General features: G+C 43.8%; 1 protein-coding gene across 1 annotated transcript in view; it reads right to left on the reverse strand.

Annotated features, from left to right (window-relative positions):
• Positions 1 to 2,877: 2,877 nt before the first annotated feature.
• The window catches only part of eapp (e2f-associated phosphoprotein), a 28,925-nt gene continuing 16,537 nt past the window's right edge, over positions 2,878 to 15,265 (reverse strand). The window contains exons 4-6 of the mRNA XM_080205126.1: positions 13,491 to 13,611; positions 6,996 to 7,109; positions 2,878 to 3,602 (exon numbers count right to left, since the gene is read on the reverse strand). Of these exons, the coding sequence (XP_080061252.1) occupies positions 3,326 to 3,602; positions 6,996 to 7,109; positions 13,491 to 13,611 (512 nt within the window). The 3' untranslated portion in view covers positions 2,878 to 3,325. The remainder of the gene's footprint in view (positions 3,603 to 6,995; positions 7,110 to 13,490; positions 13,612 to 15,265) is intronic.

Below are 15,265 nucleotides of genomic sequence, written 5' to 3' on the forward strand. Positions count from 1 at the left end.
TCCTTAGTGTCGGGGGATTAGCAAAGTAAATACGTGTGATTACAGGGATAGGGCTTGGGTTTGTTGTCAGTGCAGGCTTGATGGGCCCAATGGCCTCTTTCTGCATGGTAGGGATTCTATGTGGATTGGGACAAAAATTGCCTGAATTTTTTTTAAATGGACACTATATACCAGGGCAATATTCCAGTATTGTAGCCACAGGAGCACAGCTAATTCTGGAGCACAGGTCTTCAGTATTATTGCTGGAATGCTATCAGGGCAACTGTATCTTTATCACATGGAGTGAATCAAATTGGCTTTAGACTGGGGCTGTGCTGGATCATCCCACTTGACATTTCTGGCTGAAGATGGTGCAAAATATATCTTCTGCAGTGATGCGGTGTCCTCACCCATTAGTGAGGATGAGGATATTTGTGCAGCCTCCTCTGGTGGTTGTCTAATTGCCCATCACCATTAATGTTTGGATGTGGCAGGGATGCAAAATGTTAATGTTACCCATTGGATGAGGAAACACTTAATTGTCTAACACATGGCTACTTCCATTATTTGTACTTGTCCTGTACCTCACTCTTAAGTACATCTGGTGGCTGCTTTTGGAACGTTCTCTTGCACAAATTGAACTATGGCTCAATGGTAATGGTGGACTGAGGGATCTAACAGGCCATGTGGTCTAACATATGCTGCTAGATGGCCCAGAGTGTTTTGTGGATGTTGAGTTTTGCTGCTAGCTCTGTTCTGAATCTATCTCATTTAGCATTGTTGGGAGTTACACAGCCTGGAGGATGTCATCAATGATGGGACATTTTCTCTCCAAGGACTGTCTGGTGCTCACTCCTAATTACCATTACTCGTGTTGTGGTTTGATAACACACTGCCTGTCTAGTTTTATTCTTTTTTGCCTTTTCTGTAGTGATTTGTTACAAATGAGTGGGTGCTAGATCATTTCAGAGGGCAGTTAAGAGTCAATCACATTACTGTGACTTCTTCCAGATTTTTTAAAAAAACAATGATGGTATCATTCCTGAAACAACTTTGATTCCAGATTTATCAATTTAAATTACACCAGCTACCATCATGGGATTTGAATCCATATTGGGAGTATGAACCTGGCCTCTGGGTTACAATGTCACTGTTTCCATAGTGCACTTTAATGGAATAAAACATATTGAAATACTTCACTGGAGCATCACAAAAACAATCTTTGATACTGAGGCAAGCAGATTTTTAAATGAGCATTTTAAGAGAGGAGAAGGGATGTTGAGGAAATTCTAGGGCAGGCCTTTTCATATCTTTTTCTGTAAGAAAAGAATTGATATCAGCAAGATGTTAGGCACAATATTAAACATGAATTTCAAGAAAACATTTAATTACAAATTCATCTCTGCTGGCACCTACTCTGCACTGACCCCAGCAAAATTTGTACAAAACTGTGTGTTGGAAGCAGATCCAGAAGGCCAAGAGCAGCAGATACCTGGGAATGCTACTACCTGGAGGTTCCCCTCCAAGTCACTCACTATTCGCTGTCACTTGATAGCTACCTACAGCTCAGAGACTGCAGTGATTCAAGAAGGCAACTCACCACGACCACCTTCTGAATGGCAACTAGGGATGGGTAGATAAACACTGGTCTAGCCAGCAACACCCCGAGCCTATAAAAGGAAAAGTTGCCTTTGGCCTAGGTGAAGCACTTCCTGGTACTCCAGCTGCCTGAGGTCAGAGGTGGAGGCACTATTGTGACTGTGGATCTTCACAGCCTCCCCTACCCACACCACCTTGCCTGCTCTTTCCCTTTAGAGGATTGTACAGCACAGCCGGAAGTAGAGAGAGTTCACACTGAAATAAAAGCTCATCTTCCCACTGCTCATTGATCCTCAGCAACAAACATTGGATAGAAACAGCCTGTCATCAGAGGTGCAGTTCATTCTGCACTTTTCTGTACTGGCTCCATGGCCAGATCCTGAAGCTTGGTGCGCTAAATCTGACCCACTGGATAAGCCTGCTGCAAAGACCTGGGCAGAGGCTCCCACTTTGGGCTGGGAGAAGAGGAGCTTTCTTCTATGTATAGGCTGCTTTTTCATACATACAGCTACCTGCAAGAGTGGGTGGATCCACAAAATGACAATCTCCTCCACTCATCCTAGTTCTCTATCTTATTGCGATAACACAATGCTCTTCTGGTCAACTAGACAGGATAACAAATTATAAATATCTGGGCTTCAAAGCATAGCCCATGAAAGGAATAATTATGAGTGTCAGAGCTCTCTTGGTTAACAGCAATCTAAAGGTACTCCCTCGACTCTTTACACAAACAACAGTGGACACCATGCATCCAATGCAAGTTATTTAATTATTTGTGCACAAGGAAAACTCTATGGTCAATATGGGATAACTGGAGCAGTTTGGAGGTTATAGAGACAGCTCAGCAGTTATAGTCAATTACAGCAAATCAGGAACCAAGAGATTTTTCACATCTTTCATTGACATACATATCCATAGCATAACCTTTTTCCCTTTCTTATTCAATAGAAAACCAATCCTTCATTAGCATAATATGTCCCCGTATCTTGCTATTTGGTAATTGTCATGTTAATTTGTTTTTTTATTTTCATCCTGTTGTCCTAGCCTGGAATGTAGTGTTTATGGAACAAGGTTTTAGCTATACTTATCCTGTGTACGTCAATATTGGCCTTATGAAGGCCAATAATCATTTTCCATTACCTGACAGTTTTTTTTTGACAATTATGGAACTTTAATTTTCACAATTGTTGTAATCTAACTTTCACAACAGGTTGCTCCATTGCTAGCCTTTTTCCTATTGCCTTCTCAAACCATTAAGTTGATTAAATTTGGTTTTTTTTGAACATAAATGCCATTGAACTGATTAAATAGCAAGGCAATTTATTTAGTAACATCCTTTAGATTACAAGGATCACAGTAAATCATTATTTCTAGATAAAACAATCATGCTTTTACATTGTTTCCTCCTCCATGGTCTTTAGTGGTAGGATTGACATCTCAGGTTCAGAGTATCTCAACATAAATGTTCTTTCTGTGCAAGTAGCAGTGGGGTAACTGAGAGGCCAGCGCAAGTCCAGTCACATGAATTTACCAGTGGGGACTATAATTTAGCATAGGCCAAAAATGGAACCAACTGCTCTGTAGGTCAGTTACCCACCAGACTGTTAGGGTATTAAATAGTGCTGTTGAGTGCCAGATCAGTCGAGCAGAACACTGGACACATCCATTCTGACAACTGTTGATGTGAAAACTTTGAGAAAAGTCACCAGCAGAATTATGGTGATTCTCAAATTTGACAACTTTTTTGTTAGCAGTGGCTGGCAAGAACATTGAAGAAATGATACACTTCATTTTTGTCAAACACAGCCACTTCCAGTGAACACTCTGCACAGCGCACTGGATGGTACATCTCTTCTTTCTCCCCATCTTGTGGCGAAGGCATTAATTCTGTTGGGCCTTTCATTCTCTTGTGTCTGTTTCTTTTCTTCCGGTTTGCTGCCTCCTTGTATTTGAGAACTTCTCCTCTATTAATAATACAATTCATCACAAACATAGCCCTGTACTGCTCTTTGTACAATTCATGCCTAAAAGAATAAAGCAGAAAACATTCATTACACAAAGAATATAAATTTACTCTGCAAACCATTTCCTATTTGTGTCTGAAATGTGCCATTACAAAGGGTCATGAATGAAGCCCAATCCATCACACGAACCAGCCTTCCATTCACTGACTCTGTCTACACTTCCCGCCGTCTCGGAAAAGCAGCCAGCACAATCAAGGATCCCATGCAACCCGGACATACTCTCTTCCATCAGGAAAAAGTACAGAAGTCTGAGGTCACGTACCAACTGACTCAAGAACTGCTTCTGCCATCAGACTTTTGAATGGACCTACCTTGCATTAAATTGCTTTTTCTCTACACACTAGCTATGACTGTAACATTCTACACCATCTCCTTTCCTTCTCTATGAACAGTATGCTTTGTCTGTATAATGCACAAGAAACAATACTTTACACTGTATACTAATACATGTGACAATAATAAGCAAATCAAATTAAATGGCCTGGTGAAACCAGCACCAGTTTCCACAGTCCAAAACATGAAACTAGCAATCAGACTTGTACCATCTTGGCATGGGATAGTGCAGCTCCCTGCACTTGGTAAATACCCGGAATCTCCTGTCACTGGTACAGTAGACGTCTCCCGAACTCCATCTGAAGCCTGGAGTTTGGGAGACAAAATTAGCAACATGAAAAGTGAAGTTTAAAATAAAGCATTGCCAACAGTTCTCAGAAATTGCACCAATCTGCTCATCTATTTCCACCGCTCAACTTTAAAGGCATTCAGTAGAGTGGCACACACAAGTCAAGAACCTCAGAGCTGGGAGTAATATATGAATACGGGTGGAGGAATGGTTAACAGAACAAGGAGCAAGAGGTAGGGATAAACATGGCACTTACAAATTGACAGGCTGGAACACTACAAGAATTCGAGTTAGCAACTCAGCTATTTAAAATCGTAGAATCCTCACAGCGCAGAAAGAGGCCAATCAGCACATCAAGTCTGTACTGTTCACAATCCCACCCAGATCCTATTCCCATAATCCGCATATTTACTCTGCTAATCCTCCTGACACTAGTGTTAATTTATCATGGCCAATCAACCTAAGCTGCACATCTTTGAAGTGGGGAGGAAACCGGAGGAAATGGGGAGAACATGCAAACTCCACACATAGTCCCAAGGTCAGAATTGAATCCTGGTCTCTGGCGCGGTAAGGCAGCAGTACTAACGACTGTGCCACCCCTGCACCAATTCTCTGACAGTATTGTAATTATGCCCTCTTTCCTGCTCTATCCCATAATCCCACACATTTACCACGGCCAATCCATCAAAACCACAGATCTTCAGATTGTGGAAGGACACGTTCTCCCCATGTATGTGTGGATTTCCTCTGGCTGCTCCGGTTTCCTCCTACAGTCACAAAAGTGTGCATTAGGTTGATTGGCCTTGCAAAATTGCCCCTAGTAGCAATTAACTAGGGATAACTAACAGATTATCCCTAGGGATATTAGCAGAGTAAATACATGGAGTTAAAGGGATAGGAGCCTGGATGGGATTATTTTTGGTGTAGGCTCGATGGGGCAATAGCCTCCTTCTGCACCACAGAGTTTCTATGATTCTATGCGTCACCATGTCGCCCTGTTATTAGTTATAGAACACAGAACATAGAACACTACAGTGCAGAACAGGCCCTTCGGCCCACGATGTTGCGCTGACCAGTTAAAAAACAATGACCCTCTAACCTAAACCAATCCCTTTTCATCCATAAACCTATTTCTGCTTTTCCCATTTACACCTCCTCTTAAACCATATCTTCCACCCAATCACAAACTGTTTCTTCCACTCTAACCCCCACCTCCACTTTACCTGTGTCTGTACTTACTTAAGTCCTGTTACATCTTGTGTTGCTACTGGCAGCAGGAAGCCAGGTGGATGCATATCAGCATCCCAAATGTGGGGATGAAAATCAGAATTACTATTGCAACAGATTAAAGATGCATTAAGCTTCCCGATGGCAACATCAGCACACGTAGGTCTGTTGTGACACACACATGGGATGGTCGATAAATGCTGGCCCAGCCAATGAAACCCAAATCCCTTGAATGGATGAAAAAAAAACTAAGACTTACCCCGTTCACACACAGATACACTTTCTCACTCTCATCTCTCTTGCTCTATTTCACACTTACACTGTCTCTTGCTCCCTTGCTTCAAAGTTGCTGCATTTCTCGCTGCATGGCTGGTTCCTCCCTTGTTCCAAGGCCATTCTCCTTCCCGCCCATATGGCTGCTGCCTGCTCTCTTCTTTACTTTCCCGTGGTACCTGGCTTTGAGACCTATTTTCCCGCTGTTTCCAGCCCATCCAAAGACTAGCTTCTACTGCTTTGGTTACTCATTGGCCAGCTTCATAGTATTTTTCAAATCTGACCTATCGCAGGACCCTTGGATATACCCAATGGAATCCCAGGGTTCTGCAGATCCCAGTTTGGGAAATCCTGCTTCTCTGAGGAAGTCATATAAATCTTTCTTTCTTTCTTCAGAGTTTTATCATCTATGAAGCACTAGGCAAATTTAACATACCCTTCTCTTATTGTCTCCTACAAGCATGATTTTATACCTCTATAAGATCACCCACTCTCCTATGCTCCAAAGGAAAAAGCCCTAGCCTGTCCAACCTCTTCCTATAACTCAGCCTCTCGAGTCCTGGCAACATCTTTATAAAACTCTTCTCTATTCTCTCCAGTTTAACATCTTTCCTATAGCAAGCTGACCAAAACCAAACACAATACTCCAGGTGTGGCCTCACCAACTGCAACAAAACTTCCCAACTTCTATACATAATGCCCTGACTGATGAAGGGCAGTATGCCAAAAGTCTTCTTCGCTGCCCTATCTACCTGTGACTCCACCTTTAGAGGAACTTGCACCTGAACTCCAAGGTCCCTCTGTTCCACGATACTCCCTAAGGTCCTACTATTCACTGTGAAAGTCCTACCTCGATTTGACATTCCAAAATGCAACTCCTCACACTTATTTGTAATGAACTCCATTTGTCATTTCTTGGCCCACTTCCCCAGCTGATTAAGATCCTGCTGCAATTTTTGATAACCTTCCTTACTGTCTACAATACTACCTATGTTATGCTTGATGCCCTGCCTTCTAATTTGTGACCCAGGACAGAGGCAGTTGGCAGCTACAGTTAAGAACATCACAGCCAAATCCGTCTAATATCAGCTGGCATCCTCAACATGCAAGGGTTCCTGGATAATAATCCACAGCATGATATTCCCTCCCTATCCCAGGAACCAGTATGAATACCCCAATGCAACCACTAAACTTAGCACTGACCAGGGACTGAACCTGCGGCAGTGGGACTAGTTCCCATCTCTGCACAAGAGATAATTGCCACTTTTTACCGCTGGCAATCCAGGCACAGGGTGGTCATACATGCAGGACAGTTCAGAATGGCATCACTGGTTGGGACGGGTGCTGTTTCTGACTTCTTTGTCTGGTTATTCAGCCCACGATACCTGCAAAGGAAGAAGGTTGGGAGTTAGGCCTTATTATGACTTTATATTATATTTACCATTTACATCCCAATTTATATACTTTATATTCAAAGTTTTAATTTAATTTTTAATTCTTTGTGGCCTGATCCATTTGTGATTCTACATTTGTTGTATATTGAACCTCCAAATTCACTGCTTTTTATCATTGTTCTTTCAGAAACAACATGTGCCACTATAGATCTCCTTGGTCATCACATACATTGTTGATATGGGAGGATGTGGAAAGCTGTTGTTAAAGAACACAACAAATTTAAATGTCAGTATTTCAAAATCCTGAAGGGAAAACTTGAAATATCTGTTCTCTATAATGTGAAAACCAGAGCAGGATGTCTCAGACAGCTTGCGATGAGTTTAAACAAAATAAATATTTATTGAATAATAAAACACACAAGCAAGTCAACTGGAAATACACCTAACTAACTCAGCAACGGCTGGGATTTTTCCGCAAAAAATTCCAAGCATCGAATGTGTGTAAAATTGGAGTAACTCCCGCTGGTTTTTTCAGTGGGAGTTTTAAAATGAATCTCCCACTCTGCACTGCAGAGTGCCCCAGTGAGATTCACACTGAAAATCAGTGGGTGAAGCCTAGTCCTGCTGGAGAGGCTGGCAGCATAGCGCTGAACAGGCCACTGCGCATGTAACACTCTGTCAGATTGGTACACAGTAGCCCACACTGCTGGCCTCCCAATCATTGGTCAGCTCAGCAACCACACATTCCTGGCTTACTGAACACTCCCCCCGCCACCCCACCCCTTCCAACTGATCAGCTCCTTCCCTCCTTCTGCAACTGATCTTGACTGCAGAGTGGCAGCAGGTCCTCCCACCAATCTCCTCCCTAGACCCCGCCCCTCTGGTTCCACCCCCTTGGCACTGTCAGATGCCCAGTGGGCACTGCCAAGATGCCTCCTGGGGAGTGCCAAAGGACACCTCCCCGCTTTAACCCAGGGAGTGGGGGGGCCTCCACGGCCTCCCTCCACTCCAGCAGGGTCAGGTTGCCAACTCCTTATTAGTGGGGAGCTGTTGTAAATCCCACTGAAGTGAAATGCAGGGGGTGGGGGAAGACTAGCAGGTCTTCAGGAAATCTGAAGACTTCAGATTTCCGTCATGGAGCTGATGATACAGAAATTCTTGCCCCGGACTCATGTGGAGGCTGTGGCACCCAGTAGGGAATCTGCTAAACGGCCTCTGCTGATGCCTCCTGATGGGTTGGGAGAATCACCCCTAATCTCTTTAAATTGACCCAATTCCAAATCCCTTTATTTTCTCTAACCTCAGAGCAAATCCTCCCCAAACCACATCCTGTCAGGTTTTAAAAACTATAAACAAAATCCAGTAATTGTTACTCCACCAGGCACTTGCATCTCTTGGAAGTTGCTTCCAATGTACAGCAGCACAACTGGTCACTCAAATAGCTTGCTGAGGGGTTCGCACAGCTTTTCCTGCTGCAGGCTGAGTTCTCAAAACTGTAAACTTGCATAGGCTGAAACTGCTCTTGATATAGCCATCTGATCTTCTCTTATCTGAACTCACCTCCTCAGAAATCATTTTGCTAGTCCACCTTTTATAATGTAATTGTGAAGTTAACACCTCATCTCCTTTGAATCTCTAACATCCTTACTCAAACCCTTGACATACGACATCCCATTGTTACCAACTTGCCCTTGGTAAACATCTGTTTACAGGGTTAGAACAAAGAACAGTACAGCACAGGAACAGGTCCTTCGGCCTTCCAAGCCTGTGCCGCTCATGCGCCCAATTAGACCATTCGTTTGTATCCCTCTATTCCTAGTCTGTTCATGTGGCTATCTAGATAAGTCTTAAATGACCCCAGCATGTCCGCCTCAACCACCTTGCTTGGCAGTGCATTCCAGGCCCCCACCTGTGTAAAATATGTCCCCCTGACATCTGTGTTGAACCTTGCCCCCCCACATCTTGAACTTGTGACTCCTTGTGTTTGTCACCTTCGACCTGGGAAAAAACTTCCCGCTGATCTATGCCCTTCATAATTTTATACACCTCTGTTAGGTCACCTCTCATCCTCCGACTTTCTAGGGAGAACAACCCCAGTTTGCCCAATCTCTCCTCATAGCTAAGACCCTCCATACCAGGCAACATCCTGGTAAACCTTTTCTGTACTCTCTCCAAAGCCTCCACGTCCTTCTGGTAGTGTGGCGACCAGAACTGGACACAGTATTCCAAATGCGGCCTAACCAACGTTCTATACAGCTGCAACATCATATGCCAACTTTTATACTCTATGCCCCGTCCAATAAAGGCAAGCATGCCATATGCCTTCTTCACCACCCTCTCCACCTGTGCTGCCACCTTTAGGGATCTGTGGACTTGCACCCCCAAGTCCCTCTGTGTGTCTATACTCCTGATGGTTCTGCCATTTATTGTACAGCTCCCTACTACATTAGATCTACCGAAATGCATCTCTTCACATGTATCTGGATTAAATTCCATCTGCCATTTCTCCGCCCAATTTTCCAGCCTTTGTCCTGCTGTATTCTCTGACAATGTTCATCACTATCCGCAAGGTTTGCTAGGCTTATCAACATATCAAAAGTACTAGCTCCATCAAACTAGCCAAACTCTCTCTACACCTACACAGCTTCCACTTTTAAGTAGTTTAAATACATACAACCAGCGGAATATATTCCCAAATACTTAAGTTTCCTTGGTTTTCATGTTATCACGATTTCCTGACACTGTATATTATAACTGATATGGTTTTGTCTTCTCTACTTTTGAGATTTGGAGCCCTGTGTCAGTTAATTGCTTGTTTCTTTAGTTTCTAACTTTAACTTCAGTTATATAAAACCTTGGTTAAGCTGCATTTAGAGTATTGCATGCAGTTCTGGTCATCACACTATCAGAAGGATGTGGAAGCTTTGGAGAGAGTGCAAAGGCAGTTCACCAGGATGTTGTCTAGTCTTAAGGGTGTTGACTATGAGGAGAGGTTGAATAAACTAGGAATATTTTCACTGGGAAGACAGAGGCGGAGGGGAGACCTGATAGAGGTCTACAAAATTATGACAGGCACAGACAAGGTGGATAGTCAGAGGCTTTTTCCAAGGGTGGAAGTGTCAATTACAAAGGGGCACAGGTTCAAGGTGAGAGGGAAAGTTTAAGGGAGATGTGCGGGGAAAGTTTTTTACGTAGAGAATGATGGGTGCCTGGAACATGCTCCCAGAGGTGGTGGAGGAAGCAGAAATGTTGCTAACATTTAAGAGGTATCTGGATGGGTACGTGAATAGGAAGGGAATAGAGGGATATGGACCAAGTAAGGCTGAAGCGCCTGTTTCTGTGCTGTAATGTTCTTTGTTCTTAGTCACTATCCAAATACCACCATTGTTCTCAGCTCTCACACACTTTCAATTACCTGAAAGTACAGGGAGGAGGGAGTGACTTTTTCTCCTTCCACCAGTCATCCAAACAAGCAACCAGCTGGCAACCCAGATCCAGAATAGAAACATTTAATTCCAAATCACTGTGCAGATACAATATTTATTTCAAAACCATGCTGAACTGACACCAGAAATCACCTCAAGAAGTTGCTGAGGAAGATGACTTGAAAGTGGAAGCTAAGAATTGTCAGAATTTCAAAATTAATTAAGAACCGGATGATGTTTGATAAATCCTCACAGTTTGGCTTTAGACATTGAAAGCCAGACCAACAGCAAGCATCAAAACATAAGAACATAAGAAGTAAGTGCAGGAGTAGGCCATCTAGCCCCTCGAGCCTGCCCCGCCATTCAACAAGATCATGGCTGATCTGAAGTGGCTCAGTTCCACATTCCTGCCTTCTCCCCATAACCCTTAATTCCCCTGTCTACCAAAAACCTATCTACCCGTGTCTTAAATATATTTAGTGAGGTAGCCTCCACCACTTCAACGGGCAGAGAATTCCAGAGATTCACCACCCTTTGAGTGAAGAAGTTCCTCCTCAACTCCACTCTAAACTGCGCGCCCCCCCCCCCCCCCCCCGCTAATCTTGAGGCTGTGCCCTCTAGTCCTGTTGTCCTTTCTGAGCGGGAAGAATCTCTCCACCTCTACCCTATCCATCCCCTTCGTTATCTTATACGTCTCTATAAGATCCCCCCTCATCCTTCTAAACTCCAACAAGTACAGACCCAGTCTATTTAGTCTCTCTTCATAGCCCAACCCCCCTCATCTCCAGTATCAGCTTAGTGAACCTCCTCCGCACTCCCTCCAAGGCCAAAATATCCTTGCGCAAGTGCAGCGACCAAAACTGCACACAGTACTCCAGTGCGGCCTCACAAGTGCCCTGTACAGTTGCAGCAAGACCTCCCTGCTTTTATATTCTATCCCCCTCGCTATAAAGGCCAGCATCGCATTCGCCTTCTTGATCACCTGCTGCACCTGCAGACTGGGTTTTTGCGACTCATGCACGAGGACCCCCAGGTCTCTCTGCGCCGTAGCATGCTGCAGCTTTTCGCCCTTTAAATAGTAATCCCTCCTACTGTTATTCCTGCCAAAGTGGATAACCTCACACTTGCTAACATTGTACTCCATCTGCCAGGTCCTCGCCCACTCGCTCAGCCTATCCAGATCCCTCTGCAGACTTTCCACACCCTCTGCACAATTTGCTTTTCCGCTCATCTTTGTGTCATCAGCAAATTTTGACACCCTACACTCAGCCCCTTCCTCCAGATCATCTATATAAATGAGGCCTCAGCACCGATCCCTGCGGCACTCCACTGGTTACCAACCGCCAATCAGAATAGCACCCATTGATACCAACTCTCTGCCTTCTATTAGACAGCCAATCCTCTATCCACGCTAACACCTTACCCCCAAATCCATGCCCCCTAACCTTCAGAAGCAACCGTTTGTGCAGCAGCTTATCAAACGCCTTCTGAAAATCGAGAAACACCACATCCACCGGTTCCCCTCTGTCTACCACACTAGTCACATCCTCATAGAATTCCAATAAATTTGTCAAACACGACTTCCCCTTAACGAATCCGTGCTGCGTCTGCTCTATCAAACAATTCTTCTCTAGGTGCCTCGCTATTTCTTCTTTGATGACGGATTCAAGCATTTTTCCAACAACAGACATTAAACTAATGGGCCTATAATTCCCTGCCTTTTGTCTGCTACCTTTTTTAAACAGCAGTGTAATATTAGCTGTTTTCCAATCTTCCGGCACTTCTCTGGAATCCAGCGAAGTTTGGTAAATAATCACTAAGGCGTCTACTATCACCTCTGCCATTTCCTTCAGAACCCTGGGATGCATTCCATCCAGTCCTGGGGACTTGTCCACCATCAGTCCTGCTAGTCGATCAAGCACTACCTCTCTAGTGACAGTAATCGCATTCAGGCCCTCAACTCCTACCACCCTTCTATCTTTAATATCTGGCAAACTATTCGCGTCCTCCTCCGTGAAGACCGAGGCAAAACACTTATTTAAGGCCTCTGCCATTTCCTCATCTCCCACCACTAAATCCCCCCTCTCATCCTCTAAGGGTCCAACATTCAGTGTAGCCAGCCTCCTCCTCTTGATATATTTGTAAAAACTCTTACTGTCCTTTTTTATATTTAGTGCTAGTTTAGCTCCATAGTCTATCCTTCCTTTCTTTATCAACTTCTTAGTCAATCTTTGTTGATTTTTAAACCTCTCCTAATCTTCTACTCGCCCACTACTTTTAGCCACTCTAAACGCATCAGCTTTTAATTTAATACTCTCCTTTCTTTCCTTTGATAACCACGGCTGATTATCCCTTCTCCTACGTTCCTTCTTTACCATTGGAATATATTTCTGCTGAGCACCGAAAAAGATCTCCTTAAAGATCCTCCACTGTTCCTCAGCAGTCCTACCAACCAATCTGCATCCCCAATCTACATTTGCCAATTCCTCTCTCATCCTATCGTGCTCCCCTCTGTTCAAACAGAGGAAACAGGTGCGAGACCCTACTTTCTCATCCTCCGTCTGCATCAAAAACTCAACCATACAATGATCACTCGTCCTCACAACAAGATCCCTAATTCTACCTGCCTCGTTACATAACACCAGATCTAAAGATAGCTCGCTCCCTCGTCGGTTCCTTCACTGTTCAAGGAAACTATCCCGGCAGCATTCTAAGAACTCTTCCTCAAGCCCACCGCGTCCGACATGGGTCAACCAATCAATATGTAGATTGAAATCCCCCATAATTATCGCCGTTCCATTCCTGCACGCATCATTTATTTGCTTGTTTATAGCCCGCCCCACCTCCAAGTTGTTATTAGGGGGCCTATAGACCACACATTACCAACTCCAATCACACCTTAAGAGTTCAGTTGCCCCCTCACCAGGAGAAAGTCTCGTTCACTCACCCTCTCCTCTGTCTGTCAACCCAGGCCTGATCACGATCATCTTGTTCCGGATCATAGAACAGCTCATCGTTTGTCAGAACCTTCTGCCTCTTCTTGCGTTTCTTCTTTGAATCACAATCTTCTGCAAAGATTAAGCCAACATTAGTAGGACTATCCAAGTTGCATTAAATTCATTCTGGAATTTCAGAGGAAGGGAACTTTCATTGCTCCAAAGCAATCCTGATTCATAAGGTAAATAAAATCACACTGACCAAAAGTTTTAATTCATATTTCTGTACAAATTGTATTTTGTGTATTTATTGCCAAGATGTGGACGTCACTAGCAAGGTTGGTACTTACGACCCAAATTTAGCTCCCCGAGAACGTTGCGATGAATTTCCTTTGTAATGGTTTGGTACAACTGAGCCCAATGGTTTGCTGGGCTGCTTGAGATGATATTTACCATTACAGTGAAAGGGGGTTAGGTGTAGGTCAGGCTGGATAAGGTGGCATGTTACCCTCCCTATTGGCACCAGTGCACCTGTTTTTCTTTTAAACAATAGTTCAACAGGTTCAGAGTCACTTTTCACCCTAGATTTACAAAGGGAACAACATAAATTATAGCACAGAAACAGGCCCTTCGGCCCTCCAAGCCTGCACTGGCCATGCTGCCCGACTGAATGAAAGCAGATGCCCTTAGAAGTCACTATCGTACCTGCTTCCACTACTTCCTCCAGTAGTGAGTTCCAGGCACTCACCACCCACTGTGTAAAAAAAACTTGCCTTGTACAAATCCTTTAAACTTTGCCCCTCACCACTTAAACCAATGTCCCTAGTAACTAACTCTTCCACCTTGGGAAAAAGCTTCTGACTATCCACTCTGTACATGTCCCTCAATCTTGTAGACTTCTTTCAGAGTTGCCTCTCAACCTCCACTGTTCCAGTGAGCACAAACCAAATTTCTCCAGCCTCTCCTTATTGCTAATGCCCTCCATACCAGGCAACATCCTGATAAACCTTTTCTATACCCTCCCCAAAGCCTCCACATCCTTCTGATAGTGTGGCAACCAGAATTGAACACTATTATTTTGATACTGAATTAAACAGCTGTGCTGGCATTTGGATTATTAGCTGAATAAATAATCAGTATGCTATCACACCTGTATTACCCACATGAAAAGTCAAAAGCTATGAACTTGTAAAGCCAACTTTGAATATTCACCCAATCCGTGAGTGCCTCATTAAGAAGCTTGAGGTTTATCAGGTCTCTTGTGGCTCCAGACAATTCCTGAACCCTCCAAATATGTACTTTTTCTGAGGAGGTCACTGTTGCACATTCTCCACGATGTATTATTGGAGCAGCGATTGCAAGGGGAAGACAAAACCAGACAACTAAAACTGAATTTTACAAGAACATTATCTATTATCCAAAAATTCTGAGGAACGGTTATCCTGGCTGGATTCACCTAATCCCTCAGGCACACATAATTCCTTCCTGAGACCTTGAGAAAAGACTTGGAATTGAATTCCAGTGAATTAATTTTAGATGTTAATGAATGTTAGATCCTGCCGTGTTAACAGGGTATTGCCCCAATCTAACCTCACTGTGTTTCTGGGTCAGTTATAGTCAACGATTTCCATCCCCATCAAGTACCTAACCTAAATGTTGGAAAGTGGATTTGGGTTGGGTGGATCGTTTTATTGGCCAGCACAGAATGGCCTCTTTCTGTGCTTTGACAGTCTATGGTTCAAATGAGGAGATTACACAAAGTCCTTAGTCCTGCAAAATAATCCAC

This window comes from Carcharhinus amblyrhynchos, chromosome 16 (assembly GCF_965287045.1).
Source record: "Carcharhinus amblyrhynchos chromosome 16, sCarAmb.v2.hapA, whole genome shotgun sequence".
NCBI classification, from domain to species: domain Eukaryota; kingdom Metazoa; phylum Chordata; class Chondrichthyes; order Carcharhiniformes; family Carcharhinidae; genus Carcharhinus; species Carcharhinus amblyrhynchos.